Below are 21,953 nucleotides of genomic sequence, written 5' to 3'. Positions count from 1 at the left end.
ACTACTACTACTACTACTACTACTACTACTACTACTACTACTACTACTACTACTACTACTACTACTACTGCTGCTATTGCTACTACTACTACTACTTCTACTGATAATGATAATAAAAAAGATAAAAAAATACAAATAATAATAATTTGAATTCAATGTTCAAAAAAGTAAAGGATGGAAATAATATGATAGTCTTTTATATCAAAACTAAGGAATCATGATGTTGAGCACAATCAAGGTTAATTTGAGCCATGTTCTGGGGAAACAGGGCTTAATGCATGAACCTATAAAGTGTCAATCTCGATTAGCCTGTACAGCCTAATAAGGGACCACACTAAGCACATGCATTAAGCCTCATTTTCAAGACCGAGCCTTTAACAATGAGCATTTAATCAATTATTCTGTGGCAAAATAGTTAGGTTAGAATAAAAAAAAATAAGTTATCATAAGTTCAATTTATCATCATACTGACTCATTTTGATTTATTTGATTTCGCTGCATCTAAGTATCTGAAAATGAATTAAATGAAATTAAGAATTAACCTGCTAACAAACACATCTTGTTTTTCTAGGCAAGAGTTATTGATTTGAACAAGATTGATAGAATCAAAACAAGTGTATTCAACAATAAACTGAAATACCTGATGAACATCAAAGATGTTTAAATACAAAGGGAATACGAAACTCAGTTGACAATTATGAAACTTTATTATTCAGTTCCCGTTGCATCTCAATTGAATTTTTCCAATTGAAATTTGATGAAACTGAAAGAAATTTATTCGAAAAAAAAACAGGAACAAAGAAATACAAACGATATGATGTGAACAATTTACCTGAAATCCAATTTCAATAAAATAAAAGCAAAAGTTTCATGACTGGTTTTTCAAAGGTGGTATTTCTATAACTTGAATGTGCAACAGTGAATCAAAACATGAATTGAGTTGAACATTCATCAATAGAAGGATAGTTTTATTATGTCAGTTATGGAACAAAAAACATCAGGAGTACATAATATTTATGACAATAAAAGAGTGACAAGTGATGAAAGGTCTTGCTTTTATTGTCTGAGAATTATGTGACAATTTCGTCCAGCTACTTTACCCGACATTGATAAATAGTTTTCGAGTATATGGTTGATATGATGAAAATGGCGTCGAAGTACACAATCGGTAAATCAGTGAAGACTCGGCAGTGTTTTGTCTGCTGGTGTGCAGAGAGCAGATCTGATGAAGACGATGATCCAGGGTAAGTAATTCTTGTATTTGAGTGATGGGTTTTTACTAAATTACCTCCCTTTAGTTTTAAGAAAACTCTGTACCAATGTAAAACTGTCAAAGGACTGAGAGAAATGTGTATTTCATTTGTTATGTGTTGAATTTTATCTATTTATTTCTTTCTCGGAAATGGTAAACAGCTAGGTAATATGGACCCAGGGTACCTTACTCTCTTATTGTAATTACCATTGTGTAGCATCTGGTAGTTTCTATTGGAATGAAACAACAATATGTTTGCAGTAAATAGACAATATTGTTTTTGTTTTTGAAGGAACCAATGCTATGTGACAGAAAGAATATTATTGTCATCTTTTAAAATGAATTATTTATCTTTTGTTTTAAAGTCCATTGAATTAATTGTATAATCTTTCTCAAAAAAGCAATTACAGTCTAAACCTGATGGCTTGAACCCGCTTGGCTCAAACTTCCGGTTGGCATGACTATATTTGAAGCCTTTTTTTAGCTCCACTGGCCAGAGGCCAGCGGGGCTTATCTCTTGGTCCTGTGACCGTCGTGCGTGCGTGCGTGCGTTAACTTTTTCTTTAAACATCTTCTTCTCCTAGACTACAAGTCTAATTCTGATAAAACTTCTCACAAATGTTCTTGGGGTGAACCTCTTTCAAATTTGTTCAAATTATGCCCCTGTGGTCAAATTTTACCCCGCCCCAGGGGTCACATTAATTGAAAATTTGCTTATATAAGGCCTATTTTGTGCAAACTTTAAAAATCTTCTTGTCCATACTGTATGGCATAGGGCTACCAAATTTGTTATGTAGTGACATCTAATAGTCCTCTACCAAATTTGTTCAAATTATGCCCCTGGGGTCGAATTTGACCCTGCCCCTGGGGTCACAAAAATGAACATATGCTTATATAAAGCCTATTTTGTGCAAACTTTAAAAATCCTTCTGTCCATAACAATAGGGCCTAGGGCTGCCCAATTCGGTATGTAGTGACATCTAATAGTTCTCTACTTAGTTTGTTCAAATGATGCCCCTGGGGCCATCATGGCCCTCTTGTTTTGCTTTTTATTCATATGAATTTCCATCAGATGGCTCGAAATTGTGAGGGTCAAATAATCTGATTGCCCAAACAGTTCTCACAGTCCCGGTCACAACTTTCACAGTTTGTTTGTTTGTTTAACTTGAACTTGTTTCAGGTCGCATTAACCCATTTATGCCTAGTGGACTCTCCCATCCTTCTAAATTGGATCAATTTATTTCCAAAATTAGGGATGTCTAATATGTTTACTTTATTTATATATATATTTAGAATATTTCTTACAACATGTCATCAACTCAACAGTTAATTGATTTCAGTCAAAGATGACTTTTTGTACAAAATCTGGCCTTTTTTGTAGTTGCAGAATTATTATGGCTTGAACAGCTGCATCCCAACATTTACAATGTCAACTTGATGGAATAGACAATGTTGCATCTATACAACAACTCAGAAAACACACACACCATCATCATTTCGTTCTTTGACGCACAAAAAAAAAAGCAAAAAATAAATACTTGTTGGGAGTGCTGGTTAATATTTCAGCGATGTGTTTATAGTGCTTTATTATGTTTTGTTTCTAAGTTCTGTTTCTTACATGAACCTGTAAACTTGCTACATTAAAACATGCTGATGTATTACACATTTATTTTACGAAATAAGTTGGATTGTAGATCAAATTGTTTTGAAGTATTTATTAATGAAAATATTGAGTGTATAGTTGGGTCTCTTTAATGCAAAACAGAAAGCAGTACGGTAGGCAATATGAATACTCTTTAACTGGAGATATAACTCTATTGCAGATTCATTCTAGTAAACTTTAAAGTATATTATAAATCAATTAGCTCAAATTTTGGATGGCTCAAAATTTTGTTGTCTGTTTATACTGTTTGCAACTGTATATAGCAATAAGAAAAGGTTTGATATCAGAGACTAATCATAGTGAACATTAATTCAGTTTGTATGCCCCCGGATCGAATGATTGGGGGTATATTGTTTTTTGCCTGTCTGTCTGTCTGTCATTGTTTGTGTGTCTGTCCCAAAACTTAAAGGTTGTTCATAACTTTTGCAATATTGAAGATAGCAACTTGATATTTGGCATGCATATGTATCTAATGGGGCTGCACATTTTTAGTGGTAAAAGGTCAAGGTCAAGGTAATCCTTTAAGGTCAAAGTTTTTTTTTCTAAAACAGCTGCCGTGCGGCTTCAAAGCGCAGTAGGGGCATTGTGTTACACAAAAGCAGCTCTTGTTATATACTCAATTAATCATTATTGTAATTTATATATTAAACAATAAGGCCAATTTGTACAAAATTAGTTTATTTGCAGCTGGAATTTGAAGATTTTGATAGAAACAAGATTGCAAATATAGTTTACTATAACAATAACTTTACAATAACTTTATTGTCATGCATTTTACACATCTGCATAAAGATTTTCCTATTGACCCTATTGATTTTCAGGTCACTAGGTTGAAGGTCAAGGTCACAGTGACTCGAAATAGTAAAATGGTTTCCGGATAATAACTAAAGAATGCTTACTCCTAGGATCATGAAACTTCATAGGTTCATTGATCATGACTCGAAGATGACCCCTATTGATTTTCAGGTCACTAGGTCAAAGGTCAAGGTCACGGTGACTCAACTTAGAAAAATGGTTTCCGGATGATAACTCAAGAACACTTTCGCCTAGGATCATGAAACTTCATAGGTACATTGATCATGACTCGCAGATGATCCGCAGATGATCCCTTTCAGGTCCCTAGGTCAAAAGTCAAGGTCACGGTGACTTGACACAGTAAAATGGTTTCCGGATGATAACTCAAGAAAGCTTACGCCTAGGATCATGAAACTTCATAGGTACATTGATCATGACTCGCAGATGACCCCTATTGATTTTCAGGTCACTATGTCAAAGGTCAAGTGCCAAAAAACGTATTCACACAATGGCTGCCACTACAACTGACAGCCCATATGGGGGGCATGCATGTTTTACAAACAGCCCTTGTTTCACATAAAAAAAACAGTGGAGCGATACAGGGCCATCATGGCCCTCTTGTTTCTGGTCCCTCAGGATTAATGACTCCCGCACTTTCTTGTTGAGAATTGAATACTGCTGAAGGCGATGCTAGGGGGCGTGAGAGATGTTGCATCTTCCATTATCTCTCATGAACTGACTCAATAATACCGAGTCAGCAATATTTGACATTATTTTTGGTTTGGTTGCTCTGACGAGGGATCGAAAAATTTCAGAATCTTTCTAAAAGCCTAGTGGTAGAGTGTCGTCTTTGATTGCAGGAGGATGTGCTGAGGGTTGGATTCCCAGAAGCGACATTGAAAACTAGCCAACTTTGTTAACTAAAAGACTGCTAAACTTGATATACTAAGATAATTTGAATTTTCTCTCACATGATGGTCATCAGATATATTATAAAAAAACTCACAGCAGTAGTAAACAATGGGACAATAATTAATGAACACATCTTTCATTTGACTTTGACACTTTGAGTTTGACATGGCCTAGATTGAAATATGTGACTTGACTTTGGGTCAAGTTCCCAAGGGGAACTACGTCCCCATACCCCCGTTTTTTTCCGTACCAAAATTGTTTCGTACCCAATTTTTTTTCGTACCCAATTTTTATTTTGTTGCCAATTTTTTTTAGTACCCAATTTTTTTTCGTACCCAATTTTTTTCATAACCAAATTTTTTTTTGGCATAATTTTTTTCCTTCCCAAAATTTGTGTACCAAAATTTTTTTTCGTACCCACATACACAATTGTTATGATGTAGATCAACTTAAATTGATGCTTGTATATATCGATCCTCTTTAAAAGCATCGTCACCCCAGTGCTGTCAGTACTTTGATTACAGATTTTGGCAGGTTTGATGATTTATCATTAAATGCTTTAAAGGGATCACCTTTTCATGTTTTGGTAAATTGACGAAATTAAAAAAAAAAGTTTCAGATTCGCAACTTTTTATTGTAGTTATGATATTTGTGAGGAAACAGTAATACTGAACATTTTTTTACCATGCTCTAAAATATCCATTATAAACATCTTTTGACTATTTATAAACCTGAAAATAATAAAGTGTTGCAACGCGAAAAGATTAAATAATTTGATGAGTTCTGTTGTGGTTATATTTTGTGACACTATGAGGATTGCTTATATAAAATACAACAATGGTAGTATGAGCACTGATGACCAAGTGGTCTAAGCGATAGACTTTTACTCCAGGGTTCAGTGGTTCCAGCCCAGTTGAGGCTGACTATTATGCCCCCGGTAGGAGTGCATAATAGTGATCGGACTGTCCGTCTGTCAATCTGTCTGTCTGTCTGTCCGTCTGTCCGTCTTTCCGTCATACTTTGCGTTTAGGTTTCGAAAAATGCTCATAACTTCTATGTCCCTTGAGATGTAACGTTCATATTTGGTATGCATGTGTATATGGACAAGGCCTTTCCATACGCACAAAATTGTTGACCCCTGTGACCTTGACTTTGAACTTAGGGTCCGCGTTTAGGTTTCGAAATCTGTGTTTAGGTTTTGAAAAATGCTCATAACTTCTATGTCCCTTGAGATATAACATTCATATTTGGTATGCATGTGTATATAGACAAAGCCTTTCTATATGCACACAAATTTTGACGCACACAAATTTTGGCCCCTGAGCCCTGTGACCTTGAACTTGGGGTCTGTGTTTAGGTTTGAAATCTGCGTTTAGGTTTCGAAAAAATCTCATAACTTCTATCAAGCGTTTATAGGGGGATAAGTCATCCTATGGTGACAGCTCTTGTTTTCTATCTTTAATTTTATTCTAGTTTTTTCTAGAGCTTTTTTAGATCCAATGTTTACATTTATAAATATAGAGCATTTAATGACAAACTTCAATACATGCCTAAATCTGTGAAAAGGTCCCTTTAAATTTGATAAATGAAAAGAACTAAATATATGCAGCATTAAACAATAATGAAAATAAAGAAAGAAAAAAATCAAATCCACAAGTGGGCTCCAACCACTGACCTTGGGAGTACAGAAACCACTTGACCATCTGTGCTCATATCTATGAGGCTTGTTTTAAATCTTATATAAACAATCTTCCTTACATGTATGTCACAAAATATAACAAAACAACAGAACACTCCATATCATTCAATCGTTTTGCGTTTGTAACGCTTTAGAATGTTAGGGTTTTTTAAATCTTCACATGATGCATTTAAGCAATATTTTAGAGCATGGTAAATTTTCAGTATTATTGTTAATATACTACAATGAAAATATGCAAATCTTGAACAATCTTTTTACAATTTTCTCAATTTACAAAAACATAAAAATGTTCCTTTTAAGCACAGAAGGCCTGATAAACTTTGAAATACAGGCACACACCATCCTTACATATTTTGAATGAAACATTTATATCAGGTGGAAAGCACTCTACATGTAGTTATGCAAACTCTGCAGGATTTACCTACCCTTATAGATGGCAAAACCACTGCATTCAGAAGTCAAATCGGATTCAATCTTGAAGGACTGTGAGTTTGTGACATTGTTTTTAAATGAAAATCAATCCAATCTTCCACAGAAAATTCTCTCTTTATATAATTAAGCATGATAGAAAAGATTGTTTATAAAATTAAACTTTTGTTTAAATTGTTTTAATTATTGCTCATAAATTAAGAGATGTATAAATACTTGCATTCTGTGCGCTTTATTTTGTTGGTAACTTCATGATGAACTCTGGGCAAAATATTTAGTTCAGATTAAACATGGGTCACTTCAGAAGCAATTAATTTGGTTAATTGTAACACTAGATAATGTCTAAGAATTTTAAATCAGGGCCATATTTAGAAAGCTATCAAAAGTCTGTCAGTTTCTTCAAATGTTGATTGATTGATGTCTACATAGGTTGATATATTGCCAAAATTTGATGCAGAATTCTCATACACCAATTTTGTGTTGAATCATTTTGCAATTTTTGGTAATTTTAACTTTTTACAATTTTATGTCTTTGTAATTTGTCATAGATCTTGGTCATTTTTTGGTTTGACTTTAGTCAGCATTAATTAAAATTAGTGATTTTTGTTTGCTTAAGATATGAAATATAAGAACTTTCTAAATCTGGATTGTGAAATAATGGTAGTGGCTTACCAGTTTAAAATACAGTCTTCATCTCTTGAAAGCCACAGGTACAAAAATACAAGAAATAGTGTTTTCTTAACCCCCAAACATTTTAAGTTCACAGAAATCTGAATAACCGCAAATCAGCGAAATAATGAAAGTTATTGATGGTGTTTTTATTTCACTTAAAAGATTGAGCACAATTGGGTAGTGTAGGTAACAGGTTTGTAAGAGCAATCAAGAACAGAGGGGGGTCTAATGATGACGGAGTGAGGGACCATGTGTCATTGGCGATCAAATTTCTAACGGAAGATGTCACCAGAGTAATTTGTGAATTGAATCAATGTATGGTACTGTACCTCCTGATGGAGGGGATGATTAATCTAGTGACACTTAAATCAAAAGTGGTGGTTCCGTTTGGGGTTTTATTTTAAGATCTAATATTATACATTGTTGAGTGTGACAGTGTTTTAAAGTGATTTAAAGTAAATAATGGAATGCTTTGTGGGATGTGTATACTAATGTGTGTAATAAGATGTGTGTTGAGCTTTTTTCTGAATGATTCGTGTTTAAGGAATTACATATATTTTAGATATAGTACTATTAATAATATTAATTCTTATTCAATAAAATACTAGACAGCAAATCTGTAAGGCTTTACTTCGATTGCTATTTCAAAGCAGGTATTTCACAATCTGCAAAGTGATATTGCTTAGAATTTCTTATTGCAAACTTTTGACCTTTGATTATCTGTATAAATTCATGTATTTAAGTAAACTTACAAAGAAACAAATATTACATTTACTAAAGTTACAAAACGTCCATAAACTTGTGCATAGTTATAAAGAGTCAAACAATTGTAAACTGTTGATACCAATTTAAATGGGCTCGGTTTGTAAAGAGGGCTTATTAACCTTGAATAAACTCAAGTCAATATTTTTGTGAGGGCAATCTTTCAGATAGCCATATAGGTACTACCAGATTTTCAATGTTTTATCCAATGAGGATGTTGAAAATATATATATGTATTTTTTTTCAAATAATTTTATTAGCTCGACGTTTTCGGAGAAAACCCGAAATATTGTCATAGCCAGCTCTTCGTCTGCCGTCCGCGTCGTGCTAAAACCTTAACATTGGCTCTCAAATCAAAGTGCTTCCACCTACAACTTTGAAACTTCATATGTAGATGCTCCTTGATGAGTTCTACATGCCACACCCATTTTGGAGTCACTAGGTCAAAGGTCAAGGTCACTGTGACCTCTAAAAAAAAAATCAAAAAAAATCTGACAAGCATTTATTAAAAACTGCACCCGTAGCCGAGCGTGGCACCTGTTATGCGGTGCTCTTGTTTTATTCATTTCCAACACGTTTTATGACAAGACTGGAAACAGATGCATATATTATGTTAGAAATATTGTTATCTGCATTAGAAAATGTGTGTGAAACCTTAAAATGAGGATGGCAATAAATTGCAAAGAATTTGTATTTTGAGATAAGGTGTTTTAAGGTTGAATTTAATATCAGATTTTAAACACAATATCTGTTTTAAACAAATATCTTAAACTGAAGAGCTTGGATAATTTTTGTTCAATCACTTAGAGATAATGTGTTACTATAAGTACTCGAAATGTCGAGAAGACAAAATAATGATAAAAGGGCAAAGAAACAAAACAATGGATTTATTTGAATTAAACACTTAAATTGAGTGTTCCAAATATCTGTGGCTGGATTGTACTACGAAAATGCAAAAATGCATGAGAATATATTATCGGAAAGAACAAAAAGGCAAATATACATGGGAATATATTGTTGGCAAGTGCATGGTGTTTAATACTGGGATGTTAAGTGATGGATGAACAGGATCTTTTTGAAGCCACTATCTGTGAATTAAACAAGGTTTATGTAATTTACTTAAAGCAAAATGATGTAAATTTAGTGGCATATATATTCTTCATGGACAATATTTGTGTTTTGCTTGTCATAGTTTTAAAGGTTTAATTTAAGAACATTATCAAATGGACCTTATATGAATTATAATAATGTTATTGGAGTATTGGATTTTTATGTGTACCAATAATTGATTTCTTCAACCATCAACATCACATTTTTCTTTGTTAATAGGTTTTATAATTCTATATTAATTTGTTAAATTATAACAGATAAGGTCCGTGTTTTTAAGAAAAAAAACTTCTAGCAATTAATGGTCTCATTGTCATCTGAAACAGTTATTTTATCTGATCTCAAAAATCCATTAATATAATATCCGTATTAACTCTTTCAGTGCTGGAACCGATTTTTTAAGGCTTTTGCAAACAGTTCGGATCCAGATGAGACGCCACAAAACGTGGCGTCTCATCAGGATCCAAACTGTTTGCTATTCTGATAGTATTCTTTGAAAAAAATGAAGAAAATGCTAATTTTAGACATTCAGCAGACGACATGTTAGCAGATTACAAATTACCCAGCATGCAAAGGGTTAAGGAAATTATCTAAGAAATGGCAATATGAGCCTGTGTTGCTCAAGTAGGTCAGTATGTTATGGGAAATATTCCTCTTGAATATATTATAGTCTTGCTCTGGGAAAACAGGGCTTATTGCATGTGCTTAAATTGTCTTCCATGATTAGCCTGCGCAGACACTTGCTGCTGTTCTGGTATTTTTTGTTTGAAAGACATCTCTTTTATGCAAAAATCCAGTTTACTCGGATAGTGTCATCTCAGATTAGCCTGTGCAGACTGCAAAGGCTAATCAGGGACATCTCACTAAACTCTTGTGCATTAAAAGCTCTATTTTCCAAGAGCTTAGCTCATATTATCTTTGTAAAGGCAGTTCTCAGATTATCATGAGAAAGAGAATATTATGAGCAAAATATTGGAATGCCTCTTTAACCCTTTCAGTGCTGGAACCGAATTTAAAAGGCCTTTGCAAACAGTTTGGATCCAGATGAGACGCCACAGAACGTGGCGTCTCATCAGGATCCAAACTGTTTGCTACTCTGATAGTATTCTTTGAAAAATAATCGAAGAAAATGCTAATTTTAGAAATTCGGCAGAAGACATTTTAGCAGACGACAAATTTCCCAGCATGCAAAGGGTTAACATAATAATTATATGAGCTTCACTCTGTGAAATGGGGGTTAAATACATGTGAGTAAAGTTTTGTCCCAGATTACCGTTAAAACAGGGTCATAAGTCTACCCGATCATAAGTCGGGGGGTAAAATACGAAAATCGGAGATTTTGAATATGTCCAAGTCATAAGTCGAGTCAGAAATTGTCCGTCCACGAATTTCATAAACAGACGCCATTTTAAATGTACGGGAAATTTTTATTCTATACATAGACCATGATGTCATTATAGCCCTGTGCGACGTAGACATAGCGGACACGTGTATTATGTAATTTGTTTAATATAATCAATACGATAAATATTTAGGAAATCGAAAATAATGTATAAAAATATAGACAAGCAAATCATTATGAACCACATAAAAACAAAATCAACAACATAGGAAACCAGAACGTATATACATGTACATCGTAATTTACACATCAACGACATACGAAACACCAAACTAGCGTTCAGCAGCACTATTATTATTTGATTGCTCTGCACTATCACGCATTTTTAAACGCATTGTCATACGCATGGTGTTTGCGTTTTCCAGGCATTTTCACAAAACAAATGTGTTAGTCAAATTAATGAATTATTATTATAAAGTTTGCACTAAATTGTCCACGCTAGTAATAATCCACAAACTTATAATCCGATGACACACTGTGATCACTGTAACCCAATCTTTGTACTTTTAATATGACTATCAAAACAATTCATTGGTGCCTCGGTAAAACACATTTTTATCATCATTATGATTGACATAACCAATAGACCGCTAACTCCACCTTTGTTCTACATTACAGTTTCAAAGGCGGAGCTAGGCACATGCTCAAACATAATTGGACGATTAACAGTGAATAACAAACTCGCTATTGGTTAAACATGTCGCTTCACAAATTAAAGGAATCTTATTTTGTCGGCAAGAAGGGTGATGCTTTATTGCTTCTTGACAGGAAGCGGCTTTCCTTTGATGACGTCAAACTGTCAATTCACACAGGTTGCCAATTCTCGCTCGACTTTAAAAATGACTTGATCTTTTGTTTATGCGTTCAGTTATAAAAAACACCTGCTAACATGAAAACTTTGGATTAAATTATGAAAATAAAAACAATGAAAATGTTGCAAACTGTGGTTATATTAATCGAAGTATCAGTTAAAAGACGACATTTCGTGTCGTAAATCAACGAGTTGTTTTATACAACAACAACAACAACAATTGCCGCGGGGATCAATCTTCGTCGAAGTTCATTAATTTTTTTCATGGACGACCTCATAAGTCGATACCGTAATTTTAATCAAATTTTGGAGGTCAAAAAACTCGACTTATGACTGCGTATTTACGGTAGCCTGTGCAGTTTGCACAGGCTAATCACGGACAACACTTTACGACTGAACTGGATTTTTTTTCTAAGAAGAGATTTTTATTGAACGAAAAATATATCATTAGAGACGAAAGTGTTGTCCCTGATTAACCTGTGCTAATCTGGGAAGACATTTTATGAACATGCATTTAACCCCATTTTCCCTAAGCGAGACGCCTATCTTTATAAAGATATTATTGGTTTAACCAAGTATTTGTTCTTTTAGTTTTACAAGTAAAATACATGAAATACTGAAATTAATTTTAAAAAAACTGGGTAAATTTGATGTGTTCGTTTAGTGTGTGATTACAATATTGAAATATTAATATTAATTCAGCCTTTTAAGTTATACTTGAAAAATATGGGTTAAGCAGTAGGAAAAATAAATTAATGCATAAGTGTAGTTTCAGATTAAGTGAACTTTGGCCAGTAAGAAAGTTTCTTTAAACCTAAAACACAATATTAAGTAGAAAGTGTCACCCCTGATAAGGCTGTGGGGAAGGTACAGACTAATCTAGGATGACACTTTACCCACATGCATTAACCCATTTATGCCTAGCATCTAGGAAAAAGGCTTTGGCAAACAGCATAGACCCAGATGAGACGCATAATGCGGCGTCTCATCAGGGTCTATGCTGTTTGCTTATAGGAATTTCTGTAAGAAATGTTCTAAATATAGGAATAAGTATACAAAACATCTCTAATTTTGGAAATAAATTGACCCAATTTTGAAGGATGGGAGAGTCCACTAGGCATAAATGGGTTAAACATGCATTAAACTTGTTTTTCCCCGAGTGAAGCACATTTATGTGTTGCTTAATAATGTAAACACAATATTGAAATATCAAAAGATCCTTTTAACATATATGTATGTTATATATGTATGTGTACCGGGTATGTAGGCGTATGTAATATGGAAAGCATTCACAATAATTATATCCCCAAAATATGTAATAGTATCTGGTGTTTTGAATCTTCTGTTGCAGTGGTTAAATTTCACCAGATGTGGTCTGGAATGTGCAACCTGATGAACAATTTGCTATCATGTATTAAAGGTTGTTTTTACTGCCAGATGGTGGTTGTTGGACTGAAATTGTGACAACCATGCATTCTAAATATCTGGTGAATTTACATTCAATATTTTTTGGCTCTATTAACCATGTGTTAGTGTAATTGGTCATGTTGAGCCTGAGTCCATCGAAAAACCTGGCTAAATGAATGTGGATAAAGTGTGGTCCCATAGGAGCCAATGTAATTGTGGATAAAGTGTGGCCCCATATAAGCCAATGTAATCCAAAGAGGTTAACCTGTTACCACTCAGAAACTCACTTCGAAGGCTTCATTTCTAGCCCTTAAACATACTGATGAGTAGCAAACAGCATAAAACCTGAGCAGTCTGCGAGTTACACATCCAAACCATTTTCCATTTGCTTCTGAGTGGGAATGGGCTAATCAAAGGAAAGACTGTCTGCTTTTATTGTGTATTTATTGTAAGGAAGTATTTTTATGTCCCCCACTATAGTAGTGGGAGACATATTGTTTTTGCCCTGTCTGTTGGTCTGTCTGTTTGCGCCAACTTTAACATTTTGCAATAACTTTTGCTATATTGAAGATAGCAACTTCATATTTGGCATGCATGTGTATCTCATGAAGCTGCACATTTTGAGTGGTGAAAGGTCAAGGTCATCCTTCAAGGTCACAGGTCAAATATATGTGGCCAAAATCGCTCATTTTATGAATACTTTTGCAATATTGAAGATAGCAACTTGATATTTGGCATGCATGTGTATCTCATGGAGCTGCACATTTTGAGTGGTGAAAGGTCAAGGTCAAGGTCATCCTTCAAGGTCAGAGGTCAAATATATGTGGCCCAAATCGCTTATTTTATAAATACTTTTGCAATATTGAAGATAGCAACTTGATATTTGGCATGCATGTGCATCTCATGGAGCTGCACATTTTGAGTGGTGAAAGGTCAAGGTCATCCTTCAAGGTCAGAGGTCAAATATATGTGGCCCTAATCGCTTATTTAATGAATACTTTTGCAATATTGAAGATAGCAACTTGATATTTGGCATGCATGTGTATCTCATGGAGCTGCACATTTTGAGTGGTGAAAGGTCAAGGTCAAGGTCATCCTTCACAAGGTCAAGGTCATCCTACAAGGTCAAACATCATATAGGGGGACATTGTGTTTCACAAACACATCTTGTTTTAATCTAGACGACAACTAACGCACATGCATTAAGCCCCCTTTTTCCAGATCGAGACTGAATTTGTTAGGTTTGGTTACTGCTGTCTTAAAAATTCTATAAAAATAAAAATCTGAATTAACAAATGTTTGGTAGATTTTCAGAAATTATTTTGCAAATAGAACAAGTTTGGTAATTATAAGAATATTAATTGAGCTAAAATGATGTAACATGGAATGGAGTGGGGGTTGATGGATAACTTATTTGGAAGGCCAGATTAGGTAAAGTTTCAGTTTCACTGACAAAATGTTGGCGATCATGCAGACTGGTTCTACCTGGGAAGTAAAATAACAAATGAAATTGTATTTTTTGTTCAAGTACATCTTCATAATGACCCTATAAAAAATGACATTGTGTCATTTGATAATTTATTATTGTATCAATTCTTTGCATATAAAATGAATACTTAACTTACTCTGCATTACATTTACATGTTTTAAGTGTGTTTTATATTTGAGCAGAGCAGGGAAAACTTAGGCATCCATGAAAATAAATAAACCATTATTGATAAATGGTTAGTTCTGGTTTAAAAATAAATCTAATATTGTTTTCCTTAAAAAATAAGAACAAAACTAACATGTCTTGTAATTGATTAATTGAAAAACTGAAAAGTCTGGTCTTAATATATTTATTTTTTTAATCTTTAACATGGATGTATCTTTACAGTGAAGAGCGGTATATAATTTTAATATCATTTAATTGAGATAATTGTTGAGCATTGTGGGGTTATATTTTATCCTAAAAAGAAGGAAACAGGAAGAATTATGGATAGAAGCGGCAAATATTTATGCTGAAAATTAGTATAAGGAAATTAATCATAATTATAATAATTACTTTCACTGCTGTCATGTTAAACAGAACGTAAATTTGACCTGCTTTTAGAGGTGAAAAAAGCAATTAACATTAATGAGTACTCAAAGTATAATGAGGCATATACTATCAAGTATATAATAGTATTTATGTATATATACATTATATATGTATTTTTTTTTTTACAAACAGATTGACAATGAATAAAAATATTGGTTCAAAATGAACTTTTACTAACATCATTTGCAGTTAATTACATATGTTTTGTGAACAGGTGTAATGAAAAGGAAGTGTGCATTTTATTTAAATCTTGCAACATTTGGAAGTTTTATATGAAAGATGTTTCCATATGAGCTTTGAATCTGAATATTTCCAGTGCAAATATAACAAGCTGTAAGGTGCCAACAGGAAAAATAAAATGGAAACATTAGTAAATGTGTTTTATGTTGAATGTGTAGAAAGGATTAAAGACTGAACCTGACGTGTGAGTCCAGGAATGCTTTTGGAAATAGCCACGATGTCAAAATCGAAATATGTTGTTCGAGGAAAAAGTTTGGATTCTGTGGGAGTGATAGACGATGGGTAAGGATTAATTCATTCATGGTCGTTGATCGATTGATGTTAAGTGCATGTTGACTTGATTGATGCAATGGTATGCCCTAGCATGAGGTTGTACATTTTTTAAGTGTAATTATCTTTGAATGACTGTTTTTTTTTACTTTAAAGTACTTTTTTAAAAATTAAATGAACTATGATAAGCAAATTATAATCTTGTTAATGCTAGGCATAAACTGATTCTCCTGTCATTCTGTCTGTCCTTTTCGTCTTTCCATCCATAAAAGGTTATACAGATTTTACAATAGTGTGGAGCATCAGTTAATACTTTGATACTTATACGTGTCGTGTTCTGAGAAAACTGGGCTTAATGCATGTGCGTAAAGTGTCGTCCCAGATTAGCCTGTGCAGTCCACACAGGCTTATCAGGGACGACACTTTCCGCTTTTATGACATTTTTCGTTTAAATGGAGTCTCTTCTTAGCAAAAGTCCAATTTAGGCGGAAAGTGTCGTCCCTGATTAGCCTGTGCGGATTTCACTGGCTAATCTGGGACAACACTTGACACACATGCGTTAAGCCCAGTTTTCTCAGAACACGGCTCATATAATAATTGCTATGATTGTTTTGTTCTAGCCTAAAAGCTGGGTCTTGAATTCTTCGACTCTTACAATGTTATTGCTCACTGATCAACATTCCTTATCAATTAACCCTTTGCATGCTGGGAAATTAGTAGTCTTTTAAAATGTTGTCTGCTGAATTTCAAAAATTAGCATTTTCTGTGTTTTTTTCAAAGAATACTATAAGAATAGCAAACAGTTTGGATCCTGATGAGATGCCACGTTCTGTGGTGTCTCATCTGGATCCAAACTGTTTTCAAAAGCCTTCAAAATTGGGTGCCAGCACTGAAAGAGTTAAGTGTCCCATTACAGGTGGCTGCGACTAGTGTAGTGGATATGTAGTGGATATGGTTTCCGCCTTGCAATCAGGAAGTCACAGGTTGATCCCCATTATGGTAGCATTCTTTAGATTTCCCCCATAGCCGCCAAGTACTGATTTTAGTCCCAGAAAACGGACTAGAGAGCGTTTCAAATAAGCCTTAGGCTTTCTATGCAATCAAGTTCAATTAAGTTAATATGTTTATTCCCATATTAACCATCTTTTACTTTGACCTTGATCCAGAGTGTCCTACAAATGTTGAAGATTAAATGGGCTTTCAAACACTTCAACCAAGTGCAAGTGTGTTTGCCCCCAAAACAGATTCTTGGTCCAGTTATTTGTTTTATTTCATCATTGCACATAATGCTCCATTACCACAATTACAAATATTGCAAGAATGTTACATTCTGTCAAAGTAAATACATAATGAAGATGAGCAACACTTCTAGCATTATATATTTATGCCCCCGAAGGATATCGTGATCGGACTGTCTGTCTGTCTGTCTGTCTGTCGGTATTTAGGTTTCAAAAAATGCTCATAACTTCAATGTCGCTTCAGATGTAACCCTCATATTTGGTATGCATGTGTATATTGACAAGGCCTTTCCATAATTTTGCACAAAACTTTTGACCCCTTTGATCTTGACCTTGAACTTAGGGTCCGCGTGTAGGTTTTGAAATCTGCGTTTAGGTTTCCAAAAAGCGTTTTTCGGGGGCATATGTCTTCTGATGGAGACAGCTCAATGTTTTGTAATACTTTAAGAATAAGAAAATCTGAACAATGTTTGTTGAAAGAATCAATATTATTAAGTATTTTGATGGCACATTAATACAAAAATATAAGTGACTGTTGCAAAAAGAAATAAACCTTTTTATCTTAATTATCATAGTTATCTTAAGTAATTGCTCAAACATTTATATCGCTAACATAATGTTAAAATGCAAATAAGTGTAAATAAGTCCACTGGTGTCTGAATGAAGAGTGAAAGCATGTACACTAACTCTTTCAGTGCTGGAACCGAATTTTGAAGGCCTTTGCAAGCAGTTTGGATCCAGATGAGACGCCACAGAACGTGGCGTCTCATCTGGATCCAAACTGTTTGCTACTGTGATAGTATTCTTTGACAAAAATAGAAGAAAATTCTAATTTTAGAAATTCAGCAGACGACATTTTAGCAGACGACAAATTTCCCAGCATGCTAAGGGCTAATGTAAACAATTGGGCGAGTCTAGAAGGATGTGTGTGTTTCAAAGTTTAGGAGGTCCTTCTGTGACAGAGGCCGCATTATGTGAAGACCTGGAGTGGGTCCCAGCACTCCTACCTTATTTGCTTACTAGACTCAAGAAAGTTGGGATGAATTTTGAATTATAGCTGCAATTTACAGCTATTTAGTTCTAACTTAAAGGTTATCTATTTTCGGTGTGGTCTTATGCTGTGGGGGCAAACAAAAGTGCCTGGAGGTAACCCACCTGTCTGGTATAGTGACTACCTACCAAACACACATGTTCAGGAAACGTGGATTGAACCCAGGTCACAGCATTGAGAGGCCCATTTACCAAAGTGTTTACCAGACAGCCCATAGTCTAGAAGAAGAAAAAAAGCTTTGTTAACCTATAAGTACAGTAGACTCTGCCAATACCGGACTCTCTGAATACTGGAAATCTCCCGATTCCGAACGGTCGGGCCAGTCCCGTATTTTCTCCTTCTATTTATTTGTTAAAAAATGTTGAATAAACCGAACTCTCTCGAAACAGGAAACCGAATGGATATCTCAGTGAATTTGGTCATTTTCAACGTTAAATACATTGAGTACACCGGACGGTCCAAATTCTCAAGATGCCCAAGGCATGAAAATTACAATACCTGGTCAGCACAGCGCGTGTGGTGTCACACATTTTGCTCGCGCAATTTATTGATAATCGGATTAAACATACCATAAAGGTGTCAAGTCGTTACCGCGCTAAAGAAGTCCGATTAAATAATGTAAAACAAACTGTGAATGTCTATAATAGACGTGCGGTAACACCAACAAGTGATTGACTCAATCGTTTAATGAAGCTTATTATAAACAATTTAATTACACAATTAATGCATGCCGTTGCGATGATCACTTTCTTGTGATCTTCTTGGGTAGTTTAAAAGATCTTATAGCCATGTTTTTAATGCTAATATGGAAAATCATTATGACGCTGTTCTTTTGTGTCTGTGTATGTTTTGTGAAATGTGTTATGTCTTGAATAATAAATCGTGTGTCCACAACAATCGTATTGTGTCGTTATTCGTCAAAATTGGCTTTCAGGTTTAATTAATTCAGAGCTATTTATAGTGAACTTGAACACGACTTAGTCGCCTATATGACAAATGTCACGTACGTACATGTATAAAGCTCATGCATAACGCTCACTTTGGGATTAATCAAAACAAGTCGGTATGGAATGTTTTTTGCTTTTTATCGAATAAAAACACATTTTTGAAGAATGCTTTAAACATAAACATTACATGAGTACAGTTATCACATGGTACATGTAAATGTATATGGTTTGTTTTATTCTCCTATGATTTTGTACACAATGCATACAATGTTTATTTCAGCAATACTCTTGGTAAACCGGAACTTTCATGAAAACCGGACGATCAGGCCGGTCCCCAGACCGTCCAGTTTACAGAGAGTCTACTGTAGTCATGATTTAAAAATGGTCTGACTGGGGTAACCACTGTCAGACCATAGTCAAATCATGGTTACTCATGATACAAAATGAATAGATTCAAAGTAGGAAAGAACACCATATCCAATGTTTCGAACACTTTACCATGGTAAAACTTGATTCAAGGTTACCATTTCACAAGCATTAGAGCTCAAGTTTTGATGTATGTTTTTCCATCAAAAAATGTCCCAGAGAAGCACTAAGCATTCCTCTACCTTAAAATGTTGAACATGTAATATTAGCATTTGATACATTGTAGTATTAACCTTTGAGCATTTAATATGAGCCAAAATACAAGTTTTTTTTTGTTTTTTTTTCGTTAACACTTAAAACGGCATAATAAAAGTTTAAACAGTTGTCTCTAGCTGTTAACCTTTGCAACAGGGGCATATTGCTTCAGAAAAAGACAGTCACAATGCACAGGCCAGACTGGCTTACGAGGAGAAAAAATTTACAGGACAGTAATTCTGACGATCTTGCATTTAATTCACCGTCAGCCTTTTTAATGTTCGTCAGCATTGTCTGACAGGCCGATGGGTTTTGGCCATGTCTGCTAATTGATATCAAACAGAAGCTAATTAAAAGATACATAGCAAAAAAAACAACATTTGATTGGACCCTAACTACTATCCTTTTAACTACATAAACACTTAAAACAAAAAACAACAACAGACTTTTAAACAAAGCCTACTAACAAATTAAATTCTGATTAAGAGTGCAATGTTGAATCATATGCATAATTATTACATATACAATTCATGTGAGTATGAATACAGTTACAAATACAAGTACAATCACAATTTGACAATGGATACTCTAATGTAATTAACAATTGTACATATCAAAGTTCAATAGGTCCAGAGTTCAAATCATATAGCTGGTAAACCATGGTAAACAAGAAATGTGTTTGTCAGAAACACTATGCCCCCTTCTGCGCTGCTTTGATTGAGTTTTTTTTACCTTTGACCTTGAAGGATGACCTTGACCATTTACCACTCAAAATGTGCAGCTCTATGAAATACACATGCATGCCAAATATGAAGTTGCTATCTTCAATATAGCAAAAGTTATTGCAAAATGTTAAAGTTGGCGAAAACAGACCAACAGACCAACAAACAGGGCAAAAACAATATGGTAAGTGGGGACAGAAGTCGCAATTCAACGCAAGGAAACTACGCCACTGCCTATAAAGAAGCCTGCTTCCTGTATCCGACAGGTCATGACCTCGTCACATTGTTTTGGAGCGCTACATGTTTGTTTAAACAATATTAAGCAACTTATAACCACTTTAAGTTACTATTTATAACATGCCTTTTTACCAAACTTATCCAAGGGTTCAGTGGCTTTAAGCACTCATCTTCAAGGTTTTATGACCATCACCCGGTTGTTAAGGCTCGTATGATGTGTAAAGGGATTAACACAAATAGGTAGAATTCTGATACAATGCAACTGTCAAGAGTCATTTATTATATTGGAAAATCAGTATTCCCCAAAATTTAAGGTTCACATGGTAATTTTGTTCAAAAATGAAGTAGTGCCCAGATACTTAGAGAGTCATAAAATTACTTAAGACTAGAAATTCAAGGAACTTCATGACTGTATTCTCATTACTTTCGTTACAATAATTGACATTTAACTCCAAGGGAGATAATTATTGGAATATACTCTTTTTGTTTTTATACCAATGTTGTCTCTCTTGCTTTTGGTTTAATAGGTAATATATTCTGTAAGGTAATCTTTTTTGGTCTTTAAGTTAATCTAATTGAAAGAATTGCTTTGTTATTCATTTCAGTATCTTATAATACCAATGAATCATGGGATTATTGATAGATATAAAACTTTCTTATTGAAGACAAAAAAAGTAACAGTCAATCAACTAATTTTTAAAATCTAAAACTTACACATGAATATGAAAGAGAAGTTGTATGTAAGACATAATGATGATCGTATAATGGTCCATAAATAAAAGTTTGTTCACTTATATGAAATGTGTAATGAGCAAGTATTATCCAATACCGAAGCATCCCCTGCGAAATGTTGTTCTGCAGTTCACGAATAATTTTTGAACTGTTCGTGAACTGAGTTCATGAATTGTTCACAAATAGTCAGTGAACAGAAAATGAGCCACGTCTGTGAAATGTTCTTGAAATTTTAGTTCATGAACTGTTCATGAACACTAATGGCATGAAGTGTTCATGAAATATTCTTGAAACCTAATGGCATGAAGTGTTCATGAACTATTCATGAACACCAATGGTATGAAGTGTTCTTGAACAGTTCATGAACAACACAATTCTTGAAAAATTCTTCAGGGTTTTTCTGTTCATGAACAGTTCATGAACATTTTTATTCTATTTTTCAATGGCTCATTTTCTGTTCACGGACTGTCAGTGAATAGTTCATGAACCATAGTTCTTCAAGAGTTCATGAACTGAGGTGGCATGAAGTGTTCATGAACTATTCATGAACAAGAATTTGTCAATTTATGCAAAGGTTATCATAAGTGTTACCAAAGCTCAACAAACAGGTCAGGGTAAGAAGAAACATGTCTTGTATTAGCACTTAACATATTGATAGCAACATATAACAATAATTTAAATATAACACTAATAACTGAGATACAAGTGGTTTGATAATACTCTTTAAATTTCATAATACAACTTTGCACTATATGTTCATGAATAATTCATGTATTGAAAAGATTATGAATAGTCTCATTTTCAGTTCAAGAATCATTTACTAATCAATGGTTTCCCTGAAATGGTTACACTTACAGTGCCCAAGAACTTGAAATGGAACCAATGGCTGATCAGTTCAGCCGGT

At 34.2% G+C, this 21,953-nt stretch overlaps 1 protein-coding gene across 5 annotated transcripts in view; it reads left to right on the top strand.

The window, feature by feature from the left end:
* Window positions 1–21,953, top strand: part of LOC127881066 (rap1 GTPase-activating protein 1-like) — a 218,588-nt gene that overhangs the window by 54,069 nt on the left and 142,566 nt on the right. Inside the window, exon 1 of one of the 5 annotated variants that reach the window (XM_052428682.1) lies at window positions 867–1,244. The exons of the other annotated variants lie outside the window; for them this stretch is intronic. Within the exon in view, the coding sequence (XP_052284642.1) occupies window positions 1,129–1,244 (116 nt within the window). The 5' untranslated portion in view covers window positions 867–1,128. Of the gene's footprint in view, window positions 1–866; window positions 1,245–21,953 lie in introns of those variants that run through there. 5 annotated transcript variants of the gene reach the window in all.

Source organism: Dreissena polymorpha, chromosome 5 (genome assembly GCF_020536995.1).
Source record: "Dreissena polymorpha isolate Duluth1 chromosome 5, UMN_Dpol_1.0, whole genome shotgun sequence".
Lineage (NCBI taxonomy): Eukaryota > Metazoa > Mollusca > Bivalvia > Myida > Dreissenidae > Dreissena > Dreissena polymorpha.
Note: the sequence above shows the minus strand (reverse complement) of the source record. Positions and strands in the feature narration are given on the sequence as shown.